Genomic DNA, 25,014 nt, shown 5'->3' on the forward strand with positions numbered 1-25,014 from the left:
CCCTTTCTCTACTGAAAATGGAACAGCAGAAGTGCTTTCAACGTGCTGCTTCGCAATTCCACATCCTAGCTGTGTCATATAGCCATGTGGAAATACTGGCAGGTATTTTACTTTCTAAATCTGTTACAGTTATATAGTGCTTGCATTTATAAAGCACTTTCATCACTGCATTTCCAGTTTTGAAATGAACAGATTTAACTGCACACAAAAGAATAAATTTCCAGATACAATTAAACAGGGCTAGGTTTCTCCACTACAACAATGATTCTAAATAAAGTTTGCTGCAAGATTTAAAGTTTTCTACCTTCTACAGCATGGTGTGGAATTTTAGGTATCAAGTACCTTAGGAGCTTTCTCAATTTCAACCAGGCACATCCTGCAGTTTCCAGCAACAGACAATCTTTCATGATAACAGAATCGAGGGATCTGCATGCCAACCTTCTCACAAGCCTAGAAGACAAAGTAAACATTTTTTTGCATTAGAATAACCTAACCTCATCCTTGTCTTGCCTAAAACACAGAAGGAAAGTCATCCCCACCTACTTTATTACTCCTATCTGTAAATATCTATACCTTCATTCATTCTTACTTCATTCCTGAAGAGACTTCCCTCCTTCTTTGCTCTTAATTCCTACCTCTGTTTGCTCCAAAGCTGCCTCTTTAAGAATCCTCAGCATACCTACACCTTATGTGGAAGAAACTGAATTAACCAACCTCTCAGATTGTGCTGAAGGTTTGACTCCCCATTTCCACTCTGAACCACTGTCCACAAAGACACCCCTTCAAACTCTGTCCCAGTGGTTTCATACTGGCATTTCCTCTTTGCTTAGCTCTCCTCCTTTGGATTAGACTCCATCTCACACTGTCTAGTTGGCTATGATCTGCTTCTATATTTGGCTCCATATACCCTACCTAGGATTCATACTCCCACTGTGGTTGAAGCTCTCCTCAGTTACCATTTGCCTACTAAGGGGGATTAGCCCAGCTCTCCTAATTATCACTCCTCCTTCTCGAGGCCTACAAACCTATTCAAATTTCCACTGGGGTTAGTTCTTCCATCTTCAGCCCTTACTCTAAAGCAATTTCCTCAAATTCCAATGTTTTAACTACTTAGCAAAAATGTACTGAGTCTTCCTATGTGCTAGATGCAGAAGGTATAGTAAGTAACAAGCAAGATCTGGTCCCAACCTTCATACTAGCTCACATTCCAGATGATGATTATATCTAAACCCTCATCTGTGGCCCTGACAGTCCATACCAAGTTTTAGACTTAAATAGGCATGCACATGTGTATGCTCTATAGAGAGTTAAAATTCAACCTATTTCTGTCTCCTATGATACATCCCCAAATAAACTAACAAAGCCAGAAACCACAAAAATTCCCCTGCTCTTCACTGTTCCTAAAGGCCTGTCTATCTACATTTCACTCTCCCTGAATCTGTCCTCTTACTTTCCTTCCCATTGCCACTATCTGTTTTAGGCCTTTCGTTTTCTGCTCTACTAATGCAAGATACTTCTCCTTTGTCTCTCACACCAGTCTTGTTATTCTCCAAACCAACATCCTCTATATTCACTGTCATATTGCTTAATTGCCATGAAAACTATTGATGGGTCAAACTCTAAGCTCTTTAGCATGACATATATCTTCTTTCATCATGGACCTATCAGAGTAATTTGATTTCCTGCTATCTCATCTTCTACATACACCTTATGTCCAAATGATACCAAGCTATTTGAAGCTTCTTTGTCCAAATACAAACACTTATTTATCCTTTAAAATCTCCTCAGGGATCCCTTGAGATACCCCAAAATCTCTTTCTATCACCTCCTGTACCTGGCAAAAATACTCTCTACTGTACCTTGAACATATACCTCTGTTATATACTTACTATTTACCTGTCTGTGCCTGGCAGATAGTCTAGAAATGACTGCGAACATGAATAAAGAGCATTTTAGCTTTTGATAACTCGCAGATAGAATGAAGCATCACTTGTCCATGACCGACTCTGTTAGGTCTGAAGGAATCTGGAGTAATTACGTATTCAGGGCATGAATTCAAGAACGGACTACCCTCCATTTACCTGCTTTGTAGGACACATTCTTAGAAATGTTATAAAAATTGAGAAGTTATATGAAGTGAAAAGCATCAAGCAGGTTCACAACAAAGACTGCCTTTTCTCCAAACTTACCTATATTAACTTATAATTTATTTTTGGTAACTTCAAATTTCTAGTAGGCATTTACTTGGAAAGCAGAAGTGAAACAAAATAACTACCATAATTCACTAAGAAAGTTATAAACAGATAAATGATAGCTCACTTTGAAATGCCAAGATTTTAAATCCAACTTATTTTCATATAATTTTACTATCTATAGTTCTTTTATGAGCATTTATCAAGGAATCTTAAAATTTTTAGAAGTAAATAAACAGTATTAAGGAAATAAATTGATATTCCTTAAAAAACCAGAACATACGCAAAAATAAAGAATTAGAACATATGCCTACTTGAAGGACGGTAGTTCCTGGTTCCACCATGACAGACTGACCATCAACAAATACTTCAATTAAGTTGCTTGCTGCTGTGGCAGTTGTTCGAACTGACCATCAAAAATATTGAGATGAGAAATAAATTAAAAGAGTTAAATTTATTATAGCAGAGGGTAGTGGATTAACTCTAACCTACAAGCCTAAGATTTTTCCTAATTTTATACCATTTCCCTCTATTTCTCTAGATGCAAACCTATAAAATATAGAATTAGATAAAAGCTTTTCCAATCCTGAATACCAGATAGAATATGGCTATCCACTCTTAATGGTAGCTTAAGCTGAAACTTTTAATACCACTGAAAATATGTTCATGGGAATACCACTTTTCAAAAGCAGCATGACTGCTTTTCCTTTCTGGCAATGATAGGCAGTTCCTACTACTTTCTATTTCATGACACCTCCTATAAATTGTTTAGTTATATTTTAAAAATTACTCTAGGTCGCCTGGGTGGCTCAGTCAGTTAAGTGGTCTACTCTTGATTTTGGCTCAGGTCATGATCTCCGGGTTGTGAGATCAAGCCCTGGGTCAGGCTTCCAGCTCAGTGGGGAGTCTGCTTGAGATTCTCTCCCTCTGCCCCTCCCCCTGCCTGTGTGCTCTTTCTCTCTAAAATATATAAATAAATCTTTTAAAAAATTATTCTATTCGACTACGGTCACTTGTTTCTATTTTATTTAAAACAAATTACAGCTTAGAAACATTCCATAAACCAATAAATTTACAAAGATAGAAAATCTAGTATCCACAAGTGCAAAATAAAAATAAAATACTTACCACATCCTTTAGAAGACTTAGAAAGGCCTACTAAGGCCCTTTTTAGAGGTATCCTTAACATATTGCTAAGAATAAAACAAAGAAGAGTTATATTATCATAGGGGGGAAAAAACCCTAATTACAAACTTTTTGGTAATAGTTCATAAGTTTTAAACACTTCACAAACATTATTACATTGAACATTCATGAGTCCTGATGTTTTCCCTCAAATTCTAGAGATGAGAATACTCAGTCTCAGGAGATCAACTGACTTGTACAATGTCAAGGAGCTAAGGAGCAGCAGCTAGTATATAAATCTATATAAAGGGCAGTTTTGTGTTGTTTTTAACTATCAAAAATGATCAAATGTAAAACATTATGTAGTAAAATAAACTCGAAGAACAACAGTGAGCTTACCATTAATACTATGTAAAATAACGTCTACCTTTCTGCCTTCATTTCCTACCAATACTCATTCTAACATCCTATGTTCTAAGCAGTTATCTACTAAATGTTCCTGAGATTCTGAGCTGGCTCACAAGTCCAAGCCTTTTAAGTGTCTGGGGTGCCATCTTCTGTGCTTAGTACATTTATCTTACAGATTTGCAATTATAAGTCTGTTCTACCCTCACTGTATTATGAACTTCTTCAATTTTTCCATCTTCAGTGCCTATTTCCAAGGCTGGTACACAGTAAGCTCCAAAATAGTGGTTCTCAACCAGGGACAGTTTTGCTTCCCTGGTTGCTTCCCATTTATCAATATTTGGACACATTGTTGTCACAACTGGGGGAAAGCTACTGGCATTTAGTGGGTAGAGGCCAGGGTGCTGTTAAACATCCTGTAATGCACAAGGACAGTTTCCCGTAATAAACGTTTGTTGTATTACTAAAAGAAATGGGAATTATATAAATAATACTAATTAAAGATACACACAAGCAAACAGAAAAGTTATCTGCACTTTTAGTTTTTATCCATTCACTTGATCATAAGGGCTAAGCACTGAACTTTCTGTCCACTCACTTGATCAAATGGGCTAAGCATCTGAATTGTCATTTTTCACTTAGAACTTCTAAAAATGGAAATTATGTGATCAGAATGTATCAACATAATGACTTTCAAAGTTAGAGAGTGGAAGACAGTCTTACACTTTTTAAGCATGAAGTTTCACATACCTACTACAGAAGAGGTATAACAGAAAATTTCATTAATTCAGACTTTAGTTAATTCATAACATTCATTAATTCAGAACTTTTGATATTAAATTTGCAGACATGAAGTCTATCACCTACAAGTGAGTGATTTTTGGTAAATCGAGTTTCTGCTTCTTTATCTATTGGTAAGGAAGAAAACAATACTTCCTAGGCTATGCGTTATTGGTAAGAGTTCAATAAATGTCAATTAAATCTAAATTCAGTTCAGACAGTACTAGCCACTGAAGATCAGTTTCAAAGTCCTCTTCCTTGGTACTCCCTCTGTACCATCAGCACACACTGTGTATATAGCTTTATTATTCCACCTACTAAATTATAGGTTAGTAATCAATTTTAGTACCTACTAAAGTGTAAGTTCCTTGAAGAGAAATGGTGCAATTTGGTCATTTCCCTTTTCTGAAGACTTAGCCCTTGAAAAAATAACCACCACATAACCTTACCACCAAGTTCCAAAGTGAGTAGCATCTGTCTTACTAAATTCTTCTGATGATATAAAGGTAAATCTGAATTTGCTGAATTAGAGTAATGACAGATTGAAAATCAACAATCAATATTTCATACAACAATGTAAACACTTTCTTACTATTATTTTGTCTCCAATACAATCTAAAAGTATTGTCCACTTTAGCTAGGAAATCAACGAGAACTAGGATGTCTCTTGAAAATCCAGCATCGAATGGAAGAGTGCGTAGCCCCAACAGAAGACAGTTTTACAAAACTTTGAAATGTACTTTACACATATTTATCTCCCACGTAGGAATGGAAATAGTCATTTCTAAATGGGAAAATGTTAATGACCAATCATTTCTAAAACTGGAGTGGACACTTTTTAGTATAAGAACAGTACTATTCCACATTCCCCACCGTATATCCTGCATCCATGCACTTCTCTCCTTCCAAGGTACCGCTCTACTGTATGCCACCATCGTCTTGTCTGGACTATTACAATAGCCCCCCAGCAGGTCTCCTAGCTTCCACACTGTCCCTACAGCCTCTCCCCTCTCCCCACAGGCTGTGGCCTCAAACTGAAATGCTCTTTCTTCAGATCTTTCTGGCTTCTTGTCCTTCAGATTTGGGCTTAACAGACATTCCTCACGGAGGCTTTCCTTGATCAGCCTATCTTAAATTCCCTAACTACTCCCCAGTCAAATCACCCATTTTATTCTTCCTCATGGACTGATTTCTAGTTTATAACAGACATTCAACACTATTTGCGAAATGAATTCTATCTCAAATTTCTGGCCAAAACTTCCACTTCCCTGGAATTAAAAAGTGCAGGTGCTCTGACAGCTTTGTAACACCCCGCTCAACGATGCATATGCAATTCGGTGTAAAAAAAAAAATTCCCTATGGAAACAACCTGGATGTTCATTCATCAGAAACAGTTCACGATACATTTTCAATGCCCTCAAATCGTTCTGGAGCAGAGTTGGGTCTGATCCACGGTCTTAAACGGTACATGCATTAGATCCCTACACAGCTAAACGTAGCCATGTCATTCGCAGTGCGACCTTGGGCAAACTTTTTAAGTATCATTTTCTTCAGTTTCCCCACCCGGGAAAGGAATAAAAAATATTGCCCAATGCACTCAACGTACAAAAACAAAACAAAACAACAACAACAACAAAACCCCAGAGGTGTGGATGGTTGCTAAGGCAACAGCGGCCAAACTGTGTACTATACCAAGTATAGGTTAATTTGGGGGTGTGTTAAACGCTCAGTCTTTAGGCCTAAGTCACTTGACATACGTCCTCTCCCAGGGAACAAAACGGCCTCCTCTCCACAAAGGGAAATGTCCTGCATTTCCCTTGCAGAATGAAGGTCACCCACAAGCCTGCCTCCGGGCCAGCGCTCCCAGGGCCTCCAGGTTCTCCACCTGCTTTGCGCTCCAAGAGACCGGAGACCACGCCAACAGCCCTCACCTGCCGGCTCTAGGGGCTTCCGGGGGAAGGGGGGGTGGGACGTGGCGCCCAGTCAAGGACAAGAGTAGAATGAGTCACCTGGGCCAAAAGAAACAGTGTCGTCAAGAAATCAACTGCTATGGCAAGGGGAACCTCAGCCTTCTCACGCTATCACGGCCTCACCTTCTCCCTGGAAACGCCGAAGCTGCTCTGCAGAACTGTCTGTACCGCACCAACCCCCTCAGAGGCCGGGTTGCTTATTCAATATGGCGGCCTCGGCTAACCTCGCCCGCAGGGCCTGGAGAACGGGAAGCCAGGAGGGACTAGAAACTCCAGATTCGACAATTTCCGCTCAGTTTGAGTTCGGCAATTTCCGTCCCCTGACAGGGGGCGGGGCGGAGGGCGGGCAGCCTGGAGGGGGCGGGGGCGGGGGCGGGGGCGGGGGCGGGGAGACCGTTTGGAACCGCAGTTCCGCCGGAAGTGGTCAGGCGCCTGAAGCTGAGCGTCTTCGGTCATCTCCGGCGCTTCGAGGGGCGGTTCTTGTAGTGTTCCAGAGCCGTGGAGGTACTAATTTAAGAAATACCCCTTTTATTAATTTATTCCTAAACACATAGAGGCCCGCAGATAATTTGTGGGGCGTTCAATTCAGAGCCCTCGAGTTTTTCGTGGAGTAAGGAGGATATTAACGTACTTTGACCTTTAACCTTCGACCCTGTGCGGCAGAGGGAAACGCCTCCGTCTCTATATAAGGCATTTTCCGGCCTTTTGCGGCCCTTTTTTTTTTCTTCTTAGCGCTAGGCGCCGACTACCTCCGCTCGTCTTTTCCTTCGCTGCCCCCCGGTTCCTGGGATCAGCCGACGGCATGGGTTTTGGAGACCTGAAAAGCCCCGCCGGTCTCCAGGTGCTCAACGACTACCTAGCGGACAGGAGCTACATCGAGGGGTGAGGACGGGCCCGGGCTTGGGGCCGGGCCACGTGGCGCGGCCTCTGCCGCCGCCGCTGGGGGAAAGGTAGCGGGGCTGCGAGGGGCGAAGGGTTAAACATACGCTTTCTTTCCACTGACTTGATTCAGCCATGGTTTTCCCCTTGTTCACTCAGTTTGTGGAAGTAAGCTTGTAGGTCTCCCGTTAGGGATTACAAACTTCGAGGTCCACGAGGTGGCAGGGATTCTCAGGGTAGGGCGGAAAACCAAACACATGGACCCCGATCTTGAGTTTATTTTACAAAATAAATACAGCGGCTTAGGTTGCCCAGTAGCAAATGGGCCAGTTCACAGTAATTAGTTTGACGGATGTGCCGTTTGTCATTTATTTGCTGATGTTTGTAGATTTTCTCCTAAAGGTGTGTGTAATTTTTGTATCCTTGGCAGGTATGTGCCGTCACAAGCAGACGTGGCAGTATTTGAGGCAGTCTCCGGCCCCCCACCTGCCGACTTGTATCATGCCCTCCGTTGGTATAATCACATCAAGTCTTATGAAAAGGAGAAGGCCAGGTAAAATTACCTTTGTATTTATCTGAAGAACAGAACGCTTTCTGAGCTTAAACTCAGGATTTTCACATGACAAAATTGGACCCAGGCTACTTCAGTTTTGTTTGGGGTATTGTAAGCTAAATTATCTTTGTGACTTGAGAAGGCCAAGAGACTGAAGTCCTCCATTTTTTCACAGAACAGGTAGAACATGGACAACAGCAGTTCAACTTTTCCCCACAATGCCCTGACAATGTGCCTCCACCCTGACCTGGGGGGCCCACCTCTGGGGTGAGAGGGTGGCTCATTCATTCAGTCCTTGGCCATTCTTCTGAAACTGCCAACAAGGGTGGAAGTTTGGGGAAGTGGACTCCAGTTCACTAAGAATGGAACTGAGCATACTTAATGAAATCTCAAACAGAAATATTCATACTGAAAGAGTAAATCATAGTGAGTATTGAATATAATGTCTCACATGCTACTAATGTTTGTTGGGTGAGGAGTTAAACATTCAAAAGTATTTACTTTTAAGGGTATATAAATACAAAAGTATTTACTGTTTAAGGGTAAATTCTTAGTACAGAAGGGATCTATTGGTAAATAGTGATGGAAACAAGTTCTCATGTGCTGTCTGAAAAAGAACATACTGACCTAGTGGTGGTTGAACTTAAGTTTTTTTTCAAGCCTTCCAGGAGTGAAGAAAGCTTTGGGCAAGTATGGCCCTGCTAATGTGGAAGACACCACAGGAAGTGGAGCTACAGATAGTAAAGATGATGATGACATTGATCTCTTTGGATCTGATGATGAGGAGGTATGGCATAAAGTAATATGTATATCAGTGAGCTTAATCATAGGCTCTGTGGTGAAATTGCCTGGATTTGAATTCTAGTTTCACCACTTTATTACCTGACTTTTAAAAATTCTCACTGGTTACATGATGAATAAAATCCAATCACCATCTTTCGGCTGAGCTTGTGATGGATTTGCTTTTTTCTGAAAAAACTGGTCTTTGCTGTGATGGTTCCACTAGCATTAAGCTGAGGAACAACCAGCTTTGTGAAACACACTTAATTTTTCTTTATAGGAAAGTGAAGAAGCGAAGAGGCTAAGAGAGGAACGCCTTGCACAGTATGAGTCAAAGAAAGCCAAAAGTAGGTCATTTTATAATTTGTGCTGCTTTAACTTCATTTCATAGTAATGTGAGTAATCTTTTCTGAAGCTTGATTTCCAAAGTAATTGCCTCTGCATTTGTTAACTAGGTCGGTATTTAAAAACCTATATAGGTGGTTCTTCATAAAACTTCCACAGCTACTGGTCTGCAGCTGTTCTTATGGTAGCAGTTGTGGCATTCCTCTGTGGGAAAGAAACTGTTACTACACAATTAAATACCTCTTTCTTAGCACAACAGAAAGTGGGCATGTGCATAACAAACATAAGATGTGTTCTGTAGTTTTGTTTGGCTGAGGAGATGATCCATTAGGAAACAGATTAAGATTATAAAGGTGTCACCAACTAAAATGAAAAACATAACTGAGTGTCTGAATAATGCTGATTGTACCTTTTTTTTTAGAACCTGCACTTGTTGCCAAGTCTTCCATATTACTAGATGTGAAACCTTGGGACGATGAGACAGATATGGCAAAACTAGAGGAGTGTGTCCGAAGCATTCAGGCAGACGGCTTGGTCTGGGGCTCTTGTGAGTTCAATCTTTGCTTTTTGGAAGTGGCATCTGGAAGTTGCATAGTTAAAATGTTTGTCAATCAACAGGACTTTGCTAACTAAGATTTTTCTTAATGTTCTTTTCAGCTAAACTAGTTCCAGTGGGATATGGAATTAAAAAACTTCAAATACAGTGTGTAGTGGAAGATGATAAAGTTGGAACAGATATGCTGGAGGAGCGGATCACTGCTTTTGAGGACTATGTGCAGTCCATGGACGTGGCTGCTTTTAATAAGATCTAATATCTACATCATAGATCATTGCCCTTAAATAAAAGCTTAAAAGACAGCTGCTGGCTCTTGACTCTTATGTAGGGTAGTTTCCATTTTGAGGGAAGAAATTCAATGGTTATATAATTCATAAAAATAAATTTGGGTCAGCATTGTTAGATATTTAGCCTAAAAACGAGGAAAATATCTATTGTGAATACTATAAATAGAGGTAGGTGTTGAATAGATTTTACAAACAAATTAATAGAAATGTACTCAGTCTTAGCATAGTTTCTGTACCCAATGCACAAGGATGCCGGTTTTAATACCACAGTGTTGTAAGTTTCATATTTGCTTTGTTTTAAAAAGAAATCAGGTAAGCTTCACTTGGGGAAATTTTGGATTAAGAATTTCAACTAGATTTTTTAGCCCTGTAGATTATAATGGTTCACACCTTGGGCTTTTTTGCAAGGAGTTTCAATGTAATACCCGGGCTGGTTTTCTGCAATGGAAATGTTGGAAGTACCTTAATGATGAGAAGTGGATCAATACATATAAAGTGCTTAAGATGGTAACTGGGCACAGTGAATGTTCTTTGTTTGCTGGAATAGTTAATGAAATATTTGGAAAAAGTTAAATGTTGAGATGGCTCAATGACTTAAATGACTGATGAAGTAATTTGTTGTCACATAGGATCTTCAAGTTGGGGGTTACTCCAGATTGAAAAATCACACAATTAAAAATCCCACTTGAAAGCAATATGATATAGGATGGGTGTGCAACTTCACTAAAGGACACCTAACCCAGAGGATGGAAGTTAGGTCCAAGGAAGGATTCCCAAAATTTGTTACAAATTAATCTGTCAAGGCAAATACTGCAAGTTGAAGATCATGCCTCATTTACTGTTAAGGGAGAACTTAATTAATTTTAAGATTTTTTATTTGAGAGCCAGAGCACAAGCAGCGGGGAGGGGTAGAGGGAGAAGCAGACTCCCTGCTGACCCACGAGGGGTTCAATCCCAGGACACTGAGATGACCTGAACAGAAGGCAGATGCTTAACCGGCTCAGGCACCCTAATGGAGAGCTTGATTTGTGCTTTGGAGAATGGTTTTGCACTATGTCATGGGAAGGAGGTTATACAGGTAATTGATGCCCAGGCTGTGGTTCATAAACCTGGCTTTGGTGTGGAGGTGGAGACTGAGTGGGACATTTTTTTGGATTTGGATAGCAACCTGTTGTGGTGAAGGGACTTCAATAATGAGGTAGTGCAGGGCACCTGGGTGGCTCAATTGGTAGAGCGTCTGCCTTTGGCTCCGGTCATGGCCTTGGAGTCCCAGGATTGAGCCCCACATTGGGCTCCCTGCTGGGTGGGGAGTCTGCTGCTCCCTCTGCCCCTCCCCACTGCTTATGCTTGCTCTTGCTTCTCAAAGTTTTAAAAATCTTTAAAAAATGAGGTAGTGCTGCAGCTAAGTAGGTGAAGGCAGCTTTTGGTTCTTAAAGGTCTTGAACTCATGACCTTGAGATCAAGACCTGAGCTAAAACCAAGAGTTGGATGCTTAACTGACTGAGCCAGTCAGGCACCCCAGGAATTACTGACTTCTAAAAGTCTTTGTGGTCTCTAATCTGTAGACCAAAAAGATTAAATGATTTGTTTGAGGTCAGAATTTTCCTAGCCAAACCAGACAGTTCTATTCTTTTCCTCTCAATCTGATTTTATTTATATGGGAGACTACCTTAAATGTGGGAGATTGTTTATTAAATTTGAGAGGTAATTTATTTAACTGGTACAAGTATGTACCAATGACTATGATCATCTTCACTAAGTACTTCCAACGTCATGAGAAATTTTCTGGTTGTCAGTGTCCTGAGAGCCAGCAGAGGGCAGCACTTCATTTTCTGTAGAACCAGAGCCTGGGGATTCTGGAAATGTTGCCATGGAAAGATCGAGATGTAGCAACTAGTAAATAGTAGCCCCAGATCACTCACAATCATTAACATGTTAAAGGGATTGAGCACCAAAAAGCTGGAAGAAGTATTAACAAAAATGATAGAAACCATTGATTAAAAATATGGTTAAAAGTAAAAAATTTAGAATGGTCATTTCAAACCACAGCTGTCTTGTAATCTTAAAATGATAAATGAAGCACATGACTAAAAATCTTGATTCCAGGGGCGCCTGGGTGGCTCAGTCGTTAAGCGTCTGCCTTCAGTGACTCAGGTCATGGTCCCAGGGTCCTGGAATTGAGCCCTGTGTCGGCCTGTCTGCTCCGCCGGAAGCCTGCTTCTCCCTCTCCCACTCCCCCTGCTTGTGTTCCCTCTCTCGCTGTGTCTCTCTCTGTCAAATAAGTAATCTTTTTTTTTTTTTTAAAGATTTTATTTATTCATTTGAGACACAGAGATAGCATGAGCAGAGAGAGAGGCAGAGGGAGAGGGAGAAGCAGGCTCCCTGCTGAGCCAGGAGCCCGATGTGGGGCTTGATCCCAGGACCCTGGGATCATGACCTGAGCTGAAGACAGACGCTTAACCATCTGAGCCACCCAGGCGCCCCAATAAATAAAAAATCTTAAAAAAAAAAATCTTGACTCCGCGGCCTCACATAAATATATTTAATGGTATCTTTTAATTTTGTATTTAAAAAAATAGATAATACAGTAACATAGTTCAAAACAAAGAAGTTATACAGTGAAGTCTCTGTGTGTGTCTCCCCTCCCCCCACTGCCCCCTCTCCCAGGCCTCCCATTTAGCTCCATAAAAACAACCAATGTCAACAGTTTCTTAGCTCTTTCCAGAACTAGTGTGAGCATATGCATGAAATAATTGTAGCATACAATGCAAACTGTTCACCTTTTACTTCGTCCATAAAAATAGACTTGGATGTCTTGGAAATTATATCTTGAATATTCCATGTCAGTACTTATAAAGCTTTCTCATTTTCTTTTTTTTTTTTTTAAAGATTTTATTTATTTGAGAGAGAGAGAGGGGACAAGAGGGGGTAGGATTAGAGGGAGAAGCAGACTCCCCGCCGAGCAGGGAGCCCAATGTGGGACTCGATCCCGGGACTCCGGGATCATGACCTGAGCCGAAGGCAGTCGCTCAACCAACTGAGCCACCCAGGCACCCAAGCTTTCTCATTTTCTAACAGTTACATAATCTTTTGTCTCATATCTTATTTAACCAGTCTATTTATTGGAGCTTTAGATTGCTTCAGCTTTCTGCTGTTATAAGCAATGCTCACATTTGCATGTGAGCCTGTATACTGAATAACCTGTTTTTGAACCAATGGGCTCAGAAGGCATAGGTGGACATAGAGAAAGAGATTTTTTGGTTTGTTTCTGGCTTTGGAGTATTAACAAAAGATAAAAGAGGCCAGCTTTTTTTTGTATGCCCATAAATGATTACAGTAACTCAGACCGTACTTATTTTTCATATTTGGCATCCCTCACAGAAGGCTGAGAACAGTGTGGGAATTAAAAATGATTCAGTGTCACTATGTTAGAAGCTATAAAAATACAAAAAAGGTAAGAAAATTACAATAGGGAGGTGGCTTGAACACACATAAAATTGTTAAAAATTAGTCATTTTGTGATTAAGCAAGTAATCAAAAGTTCAGAGGGTCCAGGAAGGCTAGAATCGAAAAATTTTTTGGAGAAGTTGGGACTTGAGCTGGGTGGACCTTGATCAGTAATTTGTTTAAAAAAAAAAAAAGAAAAAATATTCCAGGAGGGGATAAAACACAGGAATAGAATAGACAAAGCAACATTTACAAGGCAATTAGATCAATTTGGCTGGATTTTGCAGTGTCTGTTTGGGATTAGGTAGGGTGGGGCCAGGCGGCACATCCAGTCTGGCTCCTTCTGTGAGAGCAGTGTGTGTATGGGGGCGGGGGTGGGGGGGCATGGGGGTGAGGAGTGGGGAGAGCCTTGAAGTTTTCTGAGCCAGAAAATGACAAAGGCAGACAGCTCTGACCTGGAGGTGGTATGGATGGAAGCATGTGAATAAAAGGATTGTTACAGTCCTAACATGAATGGAAATGGCTAAATTATGGCATATATACTCAAGGAAATACTTTATAAACAATATAATTAAAAAGTAACAGACTAGAGCAACATTGAGAAATGCTGGAGTTTTTTTCCGTATTACGAAAAGATAAGCTTATGGACAAAAACAAATACAAAAGGAGTTGCATTCATGTTTTGGGATCTATATGTATTCCCCCCCACCCCGAACAAATCCAATTTGGCAATGGCAATTATTGTCCTTAGATTAAAAAACTAAAAAAAATAGAAAAATACATGCCTCATCACACTGTCCATTTTGGACCCCATTATAAGCTATGAGATAAGCAAAGCAGACACTTTTATCACCATTTAGATGAGGAAACAACTCTGAAAGATGATTTGCCCGATTATTCACCTAGAGAGAGAGAACTGAAACCGGGGTCCTTGGCCAGGTAATGTGTTGGCAATAGAATGAAGAAAGTTCTTCATCCCTGCTTTTAGACAATTTAATCCTATTTCATTGGTGTAACCCTTGCTTTATATCCTCAATTAGGGAGAGTGAGAAGATAAAGTCACATAAAGGTAAATTTTAAATGGAACTGAGACTGATAAACACATTTTGTCATTATGCGCTCTGTATGGATGGTAATAGATGCATTCAAGAAATGACCCAAATGAGCATCTGTTGTTTGGAATGCCATTGGCCTGCATAGCTTTCAGTAAAGTAAAAATCAAAGGAAAATGTTCATGGACTTCTTAAATTCATTCTCCCAAAGAACTGCCCATATGTAAGAATATTGAGGAACTATGGATTACTATTCAAGCTGGACACCAACTTGTGAATCTTCTATCCTCACTCTGTCCCTAGAAAATGGGACCTTTTTTTTTTTTTCACTATTTTTTCTGATCATAGCCTGTTTTCCTCTGTACTTTTGCCCCTACTGTGTCACCTACCTGAAAAGGCTCTTTTCTCATCTGCACTCGTTAAAATTGGAGTCATTCTTCAAGATGCACTTCAAATACATCTTTCAACTTTTATTCTGCTTCTTGCCCTTTACAACCTCTAGGCACATAGTCTTTTATACATATAAACTATCTTGTTTTAAAGTTCTCTGTGTAGCTCCCTTATTCTTCCTGTGAAATGTTTGTATTCATCCAAGAGGAAAGGATCTAACATTTACTAAGCAGTTACTAGGTTGGAAGATGCCAAGAATTTACTGACTAATACCAGCTAAGATTGCTCAAGTTATTTATAGGTCTAAGTACCCCTCTAAGTGCTTTACCTGCATTGCCTCATTTAATTTCCACAACAGCCCTGTAGCGCATACTACTATTGTTGTCCCCATTTTGCAGATGGGAGAAACAGGTCTAGAAATTTGAATTAATTTAGCCAAGGACACAGACACAGCATGTGTTGGAACTTTAGTTCAAATCCTGATATCCTGCCTCTGGAGGCCCTGGGACTTGCCCTCTTCAAAGAGGGGCTTTCCGGGGCGCCTGGGTGGCTCAGTTGGTTAAGCCACTGCCTTCGGCTCAGGTCATGATCCTGGAGTCCCTGGATTGAGTCCCACATCGGACTCCCTGCTCAGCAGGGAGTCTGCTTCTCCCTCTGATCCTCCCCCCTCTCATGCTCTCTCTCTCTGTCTCAATCTCTCTCTCAGATAAATAAAATCTTTAAAAAAAAAAAAAAAGAGCTGTTTTCCATTAGAGAGGCAGGTCTGTCTCCTGGTGTCTATGCCCCAGTCCCTGAGAGCCTGGGATTCTTTACTCTTCTGCCAACTGGGCACTGAGCTCCCTCACTTCCTTCCCTAATTGCTCCAGTGCTTGTCCTCTCCTCCAGCCTCTGTCCTTTTAGACGTTCATCCTGCTCTTAATCAGGAGACCCCTGGAAAGCCCCACTAACCAAATTCCAACTGTTAGGGGAGGAGGCTTGGAGTCCCCAGGCCCAGGCCCAATGCTACTCTTCAGATCTTCCCTCAAACTGAGAATAAGATATTAAGTACTTGTACTGGCTGCTACTTTCACTAGCAGATTTCTGTTTACATCCCCACTATCAGCTATTTTAAAAGCCACTAAAACTAGGGTCTTTAGCCCAGGATCTAAGGACTCTGATATTTTATTTAAAAGCATGTTTCTAGGGAGGGGTACCTGGCAGTCACATGAGACTTGATTCTTGATCTTGGGGTTGTGAGTTTAAGCTCCACGTTTGGGCAGAGACTGATTTAAAAAAAAAAAAAAAAAAAAAAGCATGTTTCTAGGGAAAGGACCCATAACCTTCCTTAGGTTCTCAAATGAATTCAGAGTTCTTTAAGACCTTTGTAGACCTTGGGGTGCCTGGGTGGCTCAGTCATTAAGTATCTGCCTTGGGCTCAGGTCATGATCCCAGGGTCCTGGGATGGAGCCCCACATTGGGCTCCCTGCTCAGCGGAGAGCCTGCTTCTTCCTCTCCCTCTGCCTGCCACTCCCCCTGCTTATGCTCTCTCTCTCTCCCTCTCTCTCTCTCTGTGTCAAATAAATTAATAAAATCTTAAAAAAAAAAAAAAGACCTTTATAGACCTTCCTTAAAGCATTTTTTTCGGTTTCACTCCTCATATCAAACACTGAAACATATTGAAAGTCCATATTAAATATAAGTTTTTATATAACTATGAAATATTTCATTTGACTCATTGACATAAAGGTGTATTTTATAGACATGTGATTAAGTATTTATTAATTTTGACTTTTCAAGTTTCCTTTTTTGTATTTTAAATGTTATAAAAAATAACATTTTTTTAAAGATCTCAAATATTTTCATAGGCCTTTGGTAAGCTGCTTCTTAGGTGGTAACACCATCTGCTCCATCATTTCCTTCTGCCCTTGGTTGCTTAATCCCTTTCCTGCTCTTCAGCCTTCCTCTTTCTCCCACAGCCTTGAGAATCCCTCCATCTGCTCAAACTAAGGATGAGCCTAAGGAATTCTCTTTGTCTTTGATCCTCCAGCTTTTCTCCTGATCCTGGGAAATCAGGGCCTGTCCCTTGAAGGTGACGGGGAACCCAGAATGGAATATCTTAAACTCCGGTCGTGGAGGGGACAGACACTCACAATGAGCCTTTCTCTCCTTGCCTTCCCTCCATACTGGGTGTGCAGAAATCATGAAATTGGGGGATGACAGAAGTTTGGGATATGCTGAGCTATGCCACACATTTTTGAGGAATAATTTCCAAAACCAGATCTGATTGTTGCTATGGGCTAATGGGCATGTCCAGAAGCTGAGAGATGAAATAAAAAAGGATACTGATTCAAAAAATAACACAGCTCCCCTCCCAACTTTCAAAATAAAATAAAGAAATTACAGAAAATTAAATGCTTTTTAAAATTGAAGAGGTTACTGACTTAAAGGTATACTTTATTGGTCTTGTACTGTGTCTGTATCTATAGAGTTATAGGAATAGAAGGTGGAAATATATCAATGTCATACATGCTTTCTTTTTCTGAAATCATTCTGAGATTAGGCTGGCCTATCTACCATCTAGATGTCAGTGTTTTATGTTTACAGCAATCTTATACATATTTGCACATACCCAGAATTTTCCAAGAATGTTAACATTTATAATGATTTCACGAGGGATTAAAGATAGGAGCATATCCCCATTGGCAGGTGGGGTTTATGTCGCCTCCCCTTGAACCTGAGCTGGCCCAGGACTACTTTGACCAAGAGAGTACAGTGGATGTGATACTGTGTCAGGGGTGGGCATAGGCTTAAAGAGGACTAGAAATGTCCACTTTGGTCTCTTAGAGCCCTACACTGCCATATAAGAAGTCTGGCTACCCTGAGCTACCATACTGGACAAGCTGTGTGGAAAAAAAAAAAAAGAAGAAGAGAAGGAACAGTAGGGCAGAGGAGACAAGCTGTTCCAAAATTCTACCATTTGGGTCATCCCAGTCCAGCTGATGATCCAGACCTCGTGAAGCAGAGAGATGAACGTCCCTTCTAGGCCTTGTCTGAGTTTCTGACTCAGAATTGTGAGATATTATAATAATAAATTGTCATTTCAAGCAACTAGATTCTGGGACACTTCACTAAGCATGAATAGTTCATAATGTTTTAAACTACTATAACCAACTATTACTTTAATTTATAAATGTACATATATAGGTTTCATGAAATAAAGAAATGAAGTACATGTTGCATTTGAAAAATATGTCTAATAGGTTACTGGTGCAAAATTAAAGTGAGCTTAAGCAGCACATACGTTAACATTTTTGAAATGAATTAATCATCTATTTAATATTAAGATTTAGGACTTCAAAGTTATTAGGACTTAAAAAATAATAGCTGATACTGCATCCACAGTGGTGACTAATCCACGACGGTATAATTAGCAAGAATGACAGATAATTTAATTTGCAGGGGGAAAAAATGAAGATCTTTCCTACGTTTTATACCAACACAAAAATGTAATGCCGCTAAACTGATTAACAGAAAGAGATGGTTATTACCATACCTTGGAACCAAATAATCTGAAAGCATTTGTCAGGGTCCCCCCCCCAAAAGCCTTCTACTGATAACTCACTGAGCTGTTTCCAGAAGACATGGGTTCTTGGTCTCAGAGTTCCTGAGCTGTTCGCTCACTGTGCCAGAACAGCTGACCTCCCACAGTGTGTGCTTTAGGATCTCAGCAACTGAGAGCCGAAAGCGAGTTTGGAACTTCTTACTAATTAGGACGTAAAGGATTGGGTTCAAGCAACTATTGAGGAAAGCCAAGCCAGTGGAGAGGGGGATGCCGGCCTGAAGCACCTGGTGGAAATAGCTACTGTGGTGGATTGTGAGCTCCCAAATGCTAAACAGGTGATAAGGAGTCCAGCAAATCAAAAAGGCCATGACCACAGCCAGGATGGTCCAGAAATGCTTACTGGAGACCAGGATGCTTCGCTTCTTCACCTTGAAGATGAGACACAAGTAGCAAATGCTCATTGCTAGCAAGGGGAAGAGGTACCCGACAATAAATTTCACCCAGGTCAGAACATGGTGCCTCATCAAAGTAAGGTCAGGATCATGCTCATGGAAATTGTTATAGCAAATAGTGTGGTTATTGAACTCCAGAGTGTCCCGGAAGTAGAGGGCAGGACCACCCATTAGAGAAGCCACAAACCAAACGGATATAATAACAATCAGGGAGTTCCTTAGGGTTCGGTGCCGATGAGATACGACAGGATGGATCAAGTGGATATAGCGGTCCAGGCTGATCACCGTCAGGAAAAAGACACTAGCAAACATGTTCAACTGGGCAATGAAGGAATTGGCCTTGCACAACCAGATGCCAAAGGGCCAGTGGAAATTCATTGCCACATAGGAGATGTACAGAGGTAGGAAGAGAAGAAAAATAAAATCTGCAATAGCCAGATTGAGAAACCAGAGAGTGGTGACTGTCTTCTTCCACTTGAACCCCATGAACCAAATAACAGTGGCATTTCCTGGAATGCCCAGAATAAATGCTAAACAGTATAACACCAGGGAGAGCCAATGAACAACTCCCAGTTGGACTTTCTCCTCCAAATCAGACTCTGAGGAATAATATTCCAGGTTATAGGAGTAGTTCTCAAATTCTTCAAATAATGTTTCCTCTAGATCTTCCATGACCTTGTCAAGTAGAGAATGAGGATATCTATAAAAGCAAATTTGAAAAGAAAGAAAACAATTTTTAAAAGAGGAAATGTTCGGTGAACAAGGAACATTAGGATAAAAATGTTTCATCTGATGAACTGGATGGAAATAGTACAATTTTTGGTAAGGTCTGTGATTATATTCTAGACATCCAAATCTTGGGGTACCTCAGTTTTGCTCTGATTACTCTCAAAGCTGCGACAGCTCATTTTTGCAAAGTATTCAGTAAGCGCTAAATTAAAATGATTGACTCTACAGGGCAATTCCTCTATCCGTAAGGCTTATAGGCCTGACTAGAGAGAATCTAACATTCAATGGGCATTTATTAGGTTCTGACTCTGCATTATTATTTTATGGAAGATACAAAAGAAAACAGAGGAATAATTACGTGGTGATGACTTCAAAGCCCTTAGTTATACCTTGACTTTCTAAGCTCTAGAAAGGGAGTTCCAACTGCTTCATCAATCCACAAATCCAGATGTCATACGCAAGACCTGGAGATTTTGACACACTATTTTGCACCCATGGATGTTTTGAATCTATGTTTATGAATGCAAACATGTTCATAAGAATTATATCAGTGTGGAAGACTTTTCAACCAAAAGGTATCTTTTGGAATAAAATTGACTATGACCATTTAATTTCTATACCAATTTCCTATAGAGTGCCCTAAATTTTATTGAAATTTTAATTTTATTGAAATTCCTTTGTTTTGAATTAATTTGGATTAATTATCTTCTACATTTACAACAAAAATGTGATTTGTTCAGTTTTATTTTGTTTATTTTTGCCCATACCAAAATTTATCTATTATAATTTCACCCAAAGTTAAGTTTTCTTTTGTGATCTTTTTTTTTCCTTCCTATCAAGACCAGTTTTTCTGGGTTAAGAAGAAGTAAAAGTCATTTTTACAATCAAAACAAAGTTTACTGGGTACAATTTTAAATACATCAATTTTATTTTGTGTTATTTCTGTTTGTTAGTATTCAAAATCAAGAAGAAAGAAAATTAATAGTTGTATTCATTTCATGGAGCTACAGTAATTAATGGAGCAAACATATAAGATATGGGATTATAGGGGTGCCTGAGTGGCTCAGTCGGTTAAGTGTCTGCCTTCAGTTCAGGTCATGATCCCAGGGTGCTGGGATTGACCCCCGCGTGGGGCTCCCTGCTCAGCAGGGAGTCTGCTTCTCTGTCTCCCTCTGCCCCTCCCCCTGCTCATGCTCTCTCTCACTCTCTCTCTCAAATAAATAAATAAATAAAATCTTTAAAAGAAAAAAAAATATGGGATTATAGTAGGGTTAGAATGAAGAGGTCAAAGCATGTAGTGTTGCTCAGAGACATGTCACATTAAATTCTACTAACACCGAATTCATCATCCTACCTCAAATTCTTTGAGGAGCCTGGCAGGACATAATTAAAAAATAAAAGCCATTCATTAGCCACCTCCCAATCCCAGGCCCAGCCACCTTCTCTTTGTTTTTCAATATTCAGCTTAAGTGCCACCTTTTCCTGGAAACATTTCCTGACATTACCTTTCCCAGATAATTACAATAATAATCACTATTATTATAAAAAAAGGTCAATGTTATTGGGAATTGTCCAGGTGCCAGGCATGTATGGTCTAATTTGATCCTCACGAGAATCTTATAAAGTAGTTAAGTAGTACTATTTATTATTCCCATTTACAAGAAAAGGTACTGAAGTTTAGGAAGCTTAGTGACTTGCTCAGGATCACACAACCTATAACTGGAGAATCAGGATCTAGACTCAGATCTATTGGACCCAGAGCCTGAGCCCTTAGTTACCATGATTTTGTATGACACTGTACTCTTATTGTACTTAATACACTAATAAATTGTCATTGGTTTATCTTCAATTTCTGCCCTACCAAACTCTTAACTCCTTGAGAACAATGCCTGTCATCTCTGACCCTCATGGTGCCTAGTACACATCTTAACATATCACAGGTGCTTAACATGGGCTGGATAAATGATTGACTCGGCTACAGATCCTGTTCAGAACCAAATGTAACGAGAGAGTTTGTTAGTTCACCCCTAAGTCACCGTCATTGCCAGAATCTCTCTGGCCTTGACCCACAATGCTATCCCCAGGATCTTGGCTTTTTTCTTGACACCAAGTCTTATCCTTCATGTATCCTACTTCACTGAGCAAGAATTGGCTTCCTTCTTGCTGCCTTTTTCTTGCAGGTCTGGGGATCTTACTCTGCCCACTGCTTCTGGTGGCTGAACCTCCTCAATGTCAAATCTTTTCTAGCCTAGTGTCTAACTCCCTGTCTCTGTTTTCTGCCTGTATACTGGGACACCCTTCCCTCCTCGTGCCTATGACCTTTTAGGCTATTAGGAATTCTGAAGCCAAATGCTCCAGGTGGCAGTTTAAATCACCTTACAAAATCCTAAGCAGTAAGTAGAAGGACCTTCATTCTCCAAACACAGAAAGCCAGTGGAAGACCCCTAATTGCACTAGAACCATTATCCTCACCAAAAGTCAGGAATGGCCCCTTCTAATGCCATTACTGAAATGATCACAGGGCCTGCTGAAGGACACCAACCACCTCTCTTCCCAGTTCTCTTGGTTGGGGGGAAGGTACCTTGAGGATGAGTGATCTAGCTCGTCCATTTTAGAATCCCTTCAAACGGAAAACCCTGTATCAGAGAGGTCCCCAATCTTCCAGAAAGCAGATGAGTTGATTAGACACAAGGTCCAGTTAGTTCAAGCTTGGAGAAAGATCTTCGAGAGTTGCTGAATGCTGCCCAGCTGAATCCTTCACAGGAAATATAATCTAGGAATTCCCCTGTGATTTAGAGCAGATGTTTTTGTGTGGTGGCGATGGTGAGGGATATGGGTAGGATGGGGAAAAGACAGAGAAGTAAGGCAGAATTCAGCAACTGTCCCCCTGAGTCCTTGGAGAAGCACAGTTAACCCTTAAGGACATATTCTTGTTTAATTATTACAGCTTGTTTATATGTTGCTTTATAGTTTATAGGCACCTCCGGATCTAATTAAGTTTCCAAATCTCATGCCTACGCACATATCTCGTGACTAACTATATGAGTTTCATAGGGCTGATGTGACAAAGTGCTCTAAACTTAAAATTTTTAAATAACAGAAATTTACTGTCTCACAGTCTGGAGGCTAGAAGTCTGATGTCAGGTGTAGGTGGGGTGGTTTCCTCGTGAGAGATGTCTGTGAGGGAGAATCTGTCCCCTGCATCTTCCCTAGTTTCTGGTGATTTGCTGGCAAACTTTGGCCTTTCTTGGCTTGTACATGTGTCACCCTAATATCTGCCTTCATCACCTCCTGGTGCTCTCCCTGCGTGTCTGTCTCTGTGTCCAAATTTCGCCCTTCCATAAGGACAGGAGTCATACTGGATTACAACCCACCCTAATGACCTCGTTTTAACTTGATGACCTCTGTAAAAACCCTAATTCCAAATAAGATCACATTGTGAAATGCTGAGGGTGAAGACTTCAACAGACCTTTTTGGAGGGGCACAATTCAACCCAAAGCATTAGCCCAGAGCTGGCAGCCACCATTTCCGAATCGTAATCACTCATTCATTTAGCGCATATTCAGTAAGTGCCTACATTTCTCAGGCACTATTCTAGTTAATTGTGCTTCTTCACTAAATGAGACAATTATTTCTTCCCTTTTAGATTTTAGATTCTAGCCGGAGAGAGTAAAAAATAAACATAATAGAAAAGCAAATTACATAGTGTGTTAAAGTGTGTTAAAAGCTGGTAAGTGCTGCAGGAAAACTGGGGAGGGGGGAGAATGGAATAAAGGGAAAAGGAGAGGGGGCTCTAATTTTCAGTAAGGTGGTCAGAGAAGGACTCATTGGGAAGCCAGCAACCACAAAGTCGGGGGGAGGTAAGGGAGTTAGTCGTGTGGATATTGCAGGCAAGAGTGTTCTAGGCAGAGGAACAGCCAGTCCCTTATGGCAGAAGTGCCTCTAACATATTCCGGAAATGGGAAGGATACCAGTATGTCTAGAACAGGGTGAGCAAGGTGAACAAGAGAAGAGTAGAAGAAAAGAAGCAACAAGGATGTGTGGGAAGTCAGATATGTAGACACTTGCAGGCCATTGGAGGACTCTGGTTTTTACTCTAAGGGAAACGGGGGATGCCCCTGAAGGATCTGAGCCGAGCAGAAAAGTAATCTGTTTCTATTATGGTGCAATCCTCCTTCTGCTATGCTGAGAACAGACCTCTGTGGGTAGTGGTGGCCGTGGTGGTGGGCAAGCAAGTGTACAAGTAACAAGACCAATTCGAAGATTATTGGAATAATCCTGGCCAGAGAGGAGGGTGGTTTGGATCAAGGGGGTAGCAGAAGTGATGAGAAAGGACTGAATTTGGGGCGCCTGGGTGGCTCAGTTGGTTGAGCATCTGACTCTTGATTCCGGCTCAGGTCATGATCTCAGGGCTGTGGGATTGAGCCCTTGGTCGGGCTCTGCACCCAGTGGGGAGTCTTTCCCTCGGCCCCTCCCTCCACTCACGTGCATGCTCTCTCTCTACCTCTTTCTCTCAAATAAATAAATAAATCTTAAAAAAAAAAAAGGACAGACTGATTTCTAATTTGTATTTTGAAGACAGAATCAATAGGTTTCTTAGTGGACCAGATGTGAAAGAGAAGAGTAAAAAATGACCCCCAGGTTTGGGGGCCTTGTGTACCAGGGTTTAAGGCCCTCTACTACCCCTTGTTCCCTCTTGTCATTGGCTAGACTATGGATGCAGTGAGGAGCTATCTTGCACCACCTGGATGAGGAAAACATGTGTCTTCATAAGCTGTAAGAAGCGTGGGCCCTCCTATGACCTCGTGGAGCACAGCTGCCCTACTTCTCTGGCCTTTCTCCTTCTGGAGGAAGTGAGAACATATTGGCCCTGCTATTCTTTTGGGCTTTTGCTAAAGCAGCAGGACCTGTATCCTAACTCATTTAGCTCCCCTGGGCCTTGCCTATAAGCCCTGTGGCGGAGACCTGGCCGTGCCCACGTCCTGTGAAAAGATGCTGCAAGAAACCCTTGAGGAAGCGGCTATTCCTACCAATGGCCATGGCTTCTGGAAGCTTCCTGGGAGAGAGGGAGTGGGGAGCTTCCCTTGGGGACAACAGAAAGAGAAAGAAGCTGACCTTGTAAGGAGGATCTCTCTACCCCAGCAAGAGTCATTCAAGGAACACTCTTTTCAATCATGGAGACCCGAATATAAGGGAGTGTTTGCAATTGACCATGGTAAGCTGATAAGACTCCTACTTTATAAGGAAATGAGGGGCAGATCTTGAGTTGTGACGATATTAGACCTATACTCTTTTGGCAGAGGTTAAACATCCTCTGCCCTCTATTTCAAATTCAAATGTCCCAGGGGCAGGTGACCATAAGAGGTGTGGTAGTTCAGGTTGGGGAGACAATGGGATTTGAGGGAACTGAAGAACAATAGACTCGCCCACAGTGGTCAGCAGCTACTCCGTCCTAGCCAATTGTCCCCATGTGGGAAATAAGGGCTTAGTGTTGTCAGAGATTTTGAAGAATGGCTGGATATCTATGTTA

At 41.0% G+C, this 25,014-nt stretch overlaps 3 protein-coding genes and 2 non-coding genes across 12 annotated transcripts in view; 3 read left to right on the plus strand and 2 right to left on the minus strand.

Annotated features, from left to right (window-relative positions):
- NDUFS1 (NADH:ubiquinone oxidoreductase core subunit S1) overlaps nt 1-6,753 on the minus strand; it is a 28,242-nt gene extending 21,489 nt beyond the window's left edge. The window contains exons 1-4 of one of the 3 annotated variants that reach the window (XM_045868146.3): nt 6,596-6,753; nt 3,321-3,385; nt 2,507-2,598; nt 343-450 (exon numbers count right to left, since the gene is read on the minus strand). In XM_045868146.3, the coding sequence (XP_045724102.1) occupies nt 343-450; nt 2,507-2,598; nt 3,321-3,381 (261 nt within the window). In that variant the 5' untranslated portion in view covers nt 3,382-3,385; nt 6,596-6,753. Of the gene's footprint in view, nt 1-342; nt 451-2,506; nt 2,599-3,320; nt 3,386-6,511; nt 6,535-6,595 lie in introns of those variants that run through there. The other 2 variants (XM_045868147.3, XM_064586972.1) reach the window with 2 other exon arrangements.
- Nucleotides 6,754-6,845: 92 nt separating this feature from the next.
- On the plus strand, nt 6,846-9,887 carry EEF1B2 (eukaryotic translation elongation factor 1 beta 2). Of its 2 annotated transcripts, none has more exons than XM_064586975.1 (7): nt 6,846-6,976; nt 7,205-7,354; nt 7,782-7,904; nt 8,553-8,691; nt 8,965-9,031; nt 9,451-9,576; nt 9,687-9,887. In XM_064586975.1, exons 2-7 carry the CDS (start codon nt 7,275-7,277, stop codon nt 9,839-9,841), a joined length of 690 nt encoding a protein of 229 aa, XP_064443045.1. In that variant the 5' UTR covers nt 6,846-6,976; nt 7,205-7,274; the 3' UTR covers nt 9,842-9,887. The 2 variants fall into 2 exon arrangements, with proteins under 2 accessions (XP_064443045.1, XP_045724101.1); XM_045868145.2 differs by having other exon boundaries at nt 6,849-6,976; nt 8,565-8,691.
- On the plus strand, nt 8,807-8,885 carry LOC123840087 (small nucleolar RNA SNORD51). Its single transcript, XR_006789899.1, has one exon. It is a non-coding gene; the product is annotated as a small nucleolar RNA SNORD51 (small nucleolar RNA).
- LOC123840092 (small nucleolar RNA SNORA41) lies at nt 9,181-9,316 on the plus strand. Its single transcript, XR_006789904.1, has one exon. It is a non-coding gene; the product is annotated as a small nucleolar RNA SNORA41 (small nucleolar RNA).
- A 3,616-nt stretch (nt 9,888-13,503) lies between the features above and the next one.
- The window catches only part of CMKLR2 (chemerin chemokine-like receptor 2), a 46,806-nt gene continuing 35,295 nt past the window's right edge, over nt 13,504-25,014 (minus strand). For all 5 annotated transcript variants that reach the window (XM_064586974.1, XM_064586973.1, XM_045868141.3 and 2 more), the window contains one exon: nt 13,504-19,454. In XM_064586974.1, coding sequence (XP_064443044.1) covers nt 18,359-19,426 — 1,068 coding nt within the window. In that variant the 5' untranslated portion in view covers nt 19,427-19,454 and the 3' untranslated portion in view covers nt 13,504-18,358. The remainder of the gene's footprint in view (nt 19,455-25,014) is intronic.

This window comes from Mirounga angustirostris, unplaced genomic scaffold (genome assembly GCF_029215605.1).
Source record: "Mirounga angustirostris isolate CCGP_5_RB_7025 unplaced genomic scaffold, mMirAng1.0.hap1 SCAF_3, whole genome shotgun sequence".
Lineage (NCBI taxonomy): Eukaryota > Metazoa > Chordata > Mammalia > Carnivora > Phocidae > Mirounga > Mirounga angustirostris.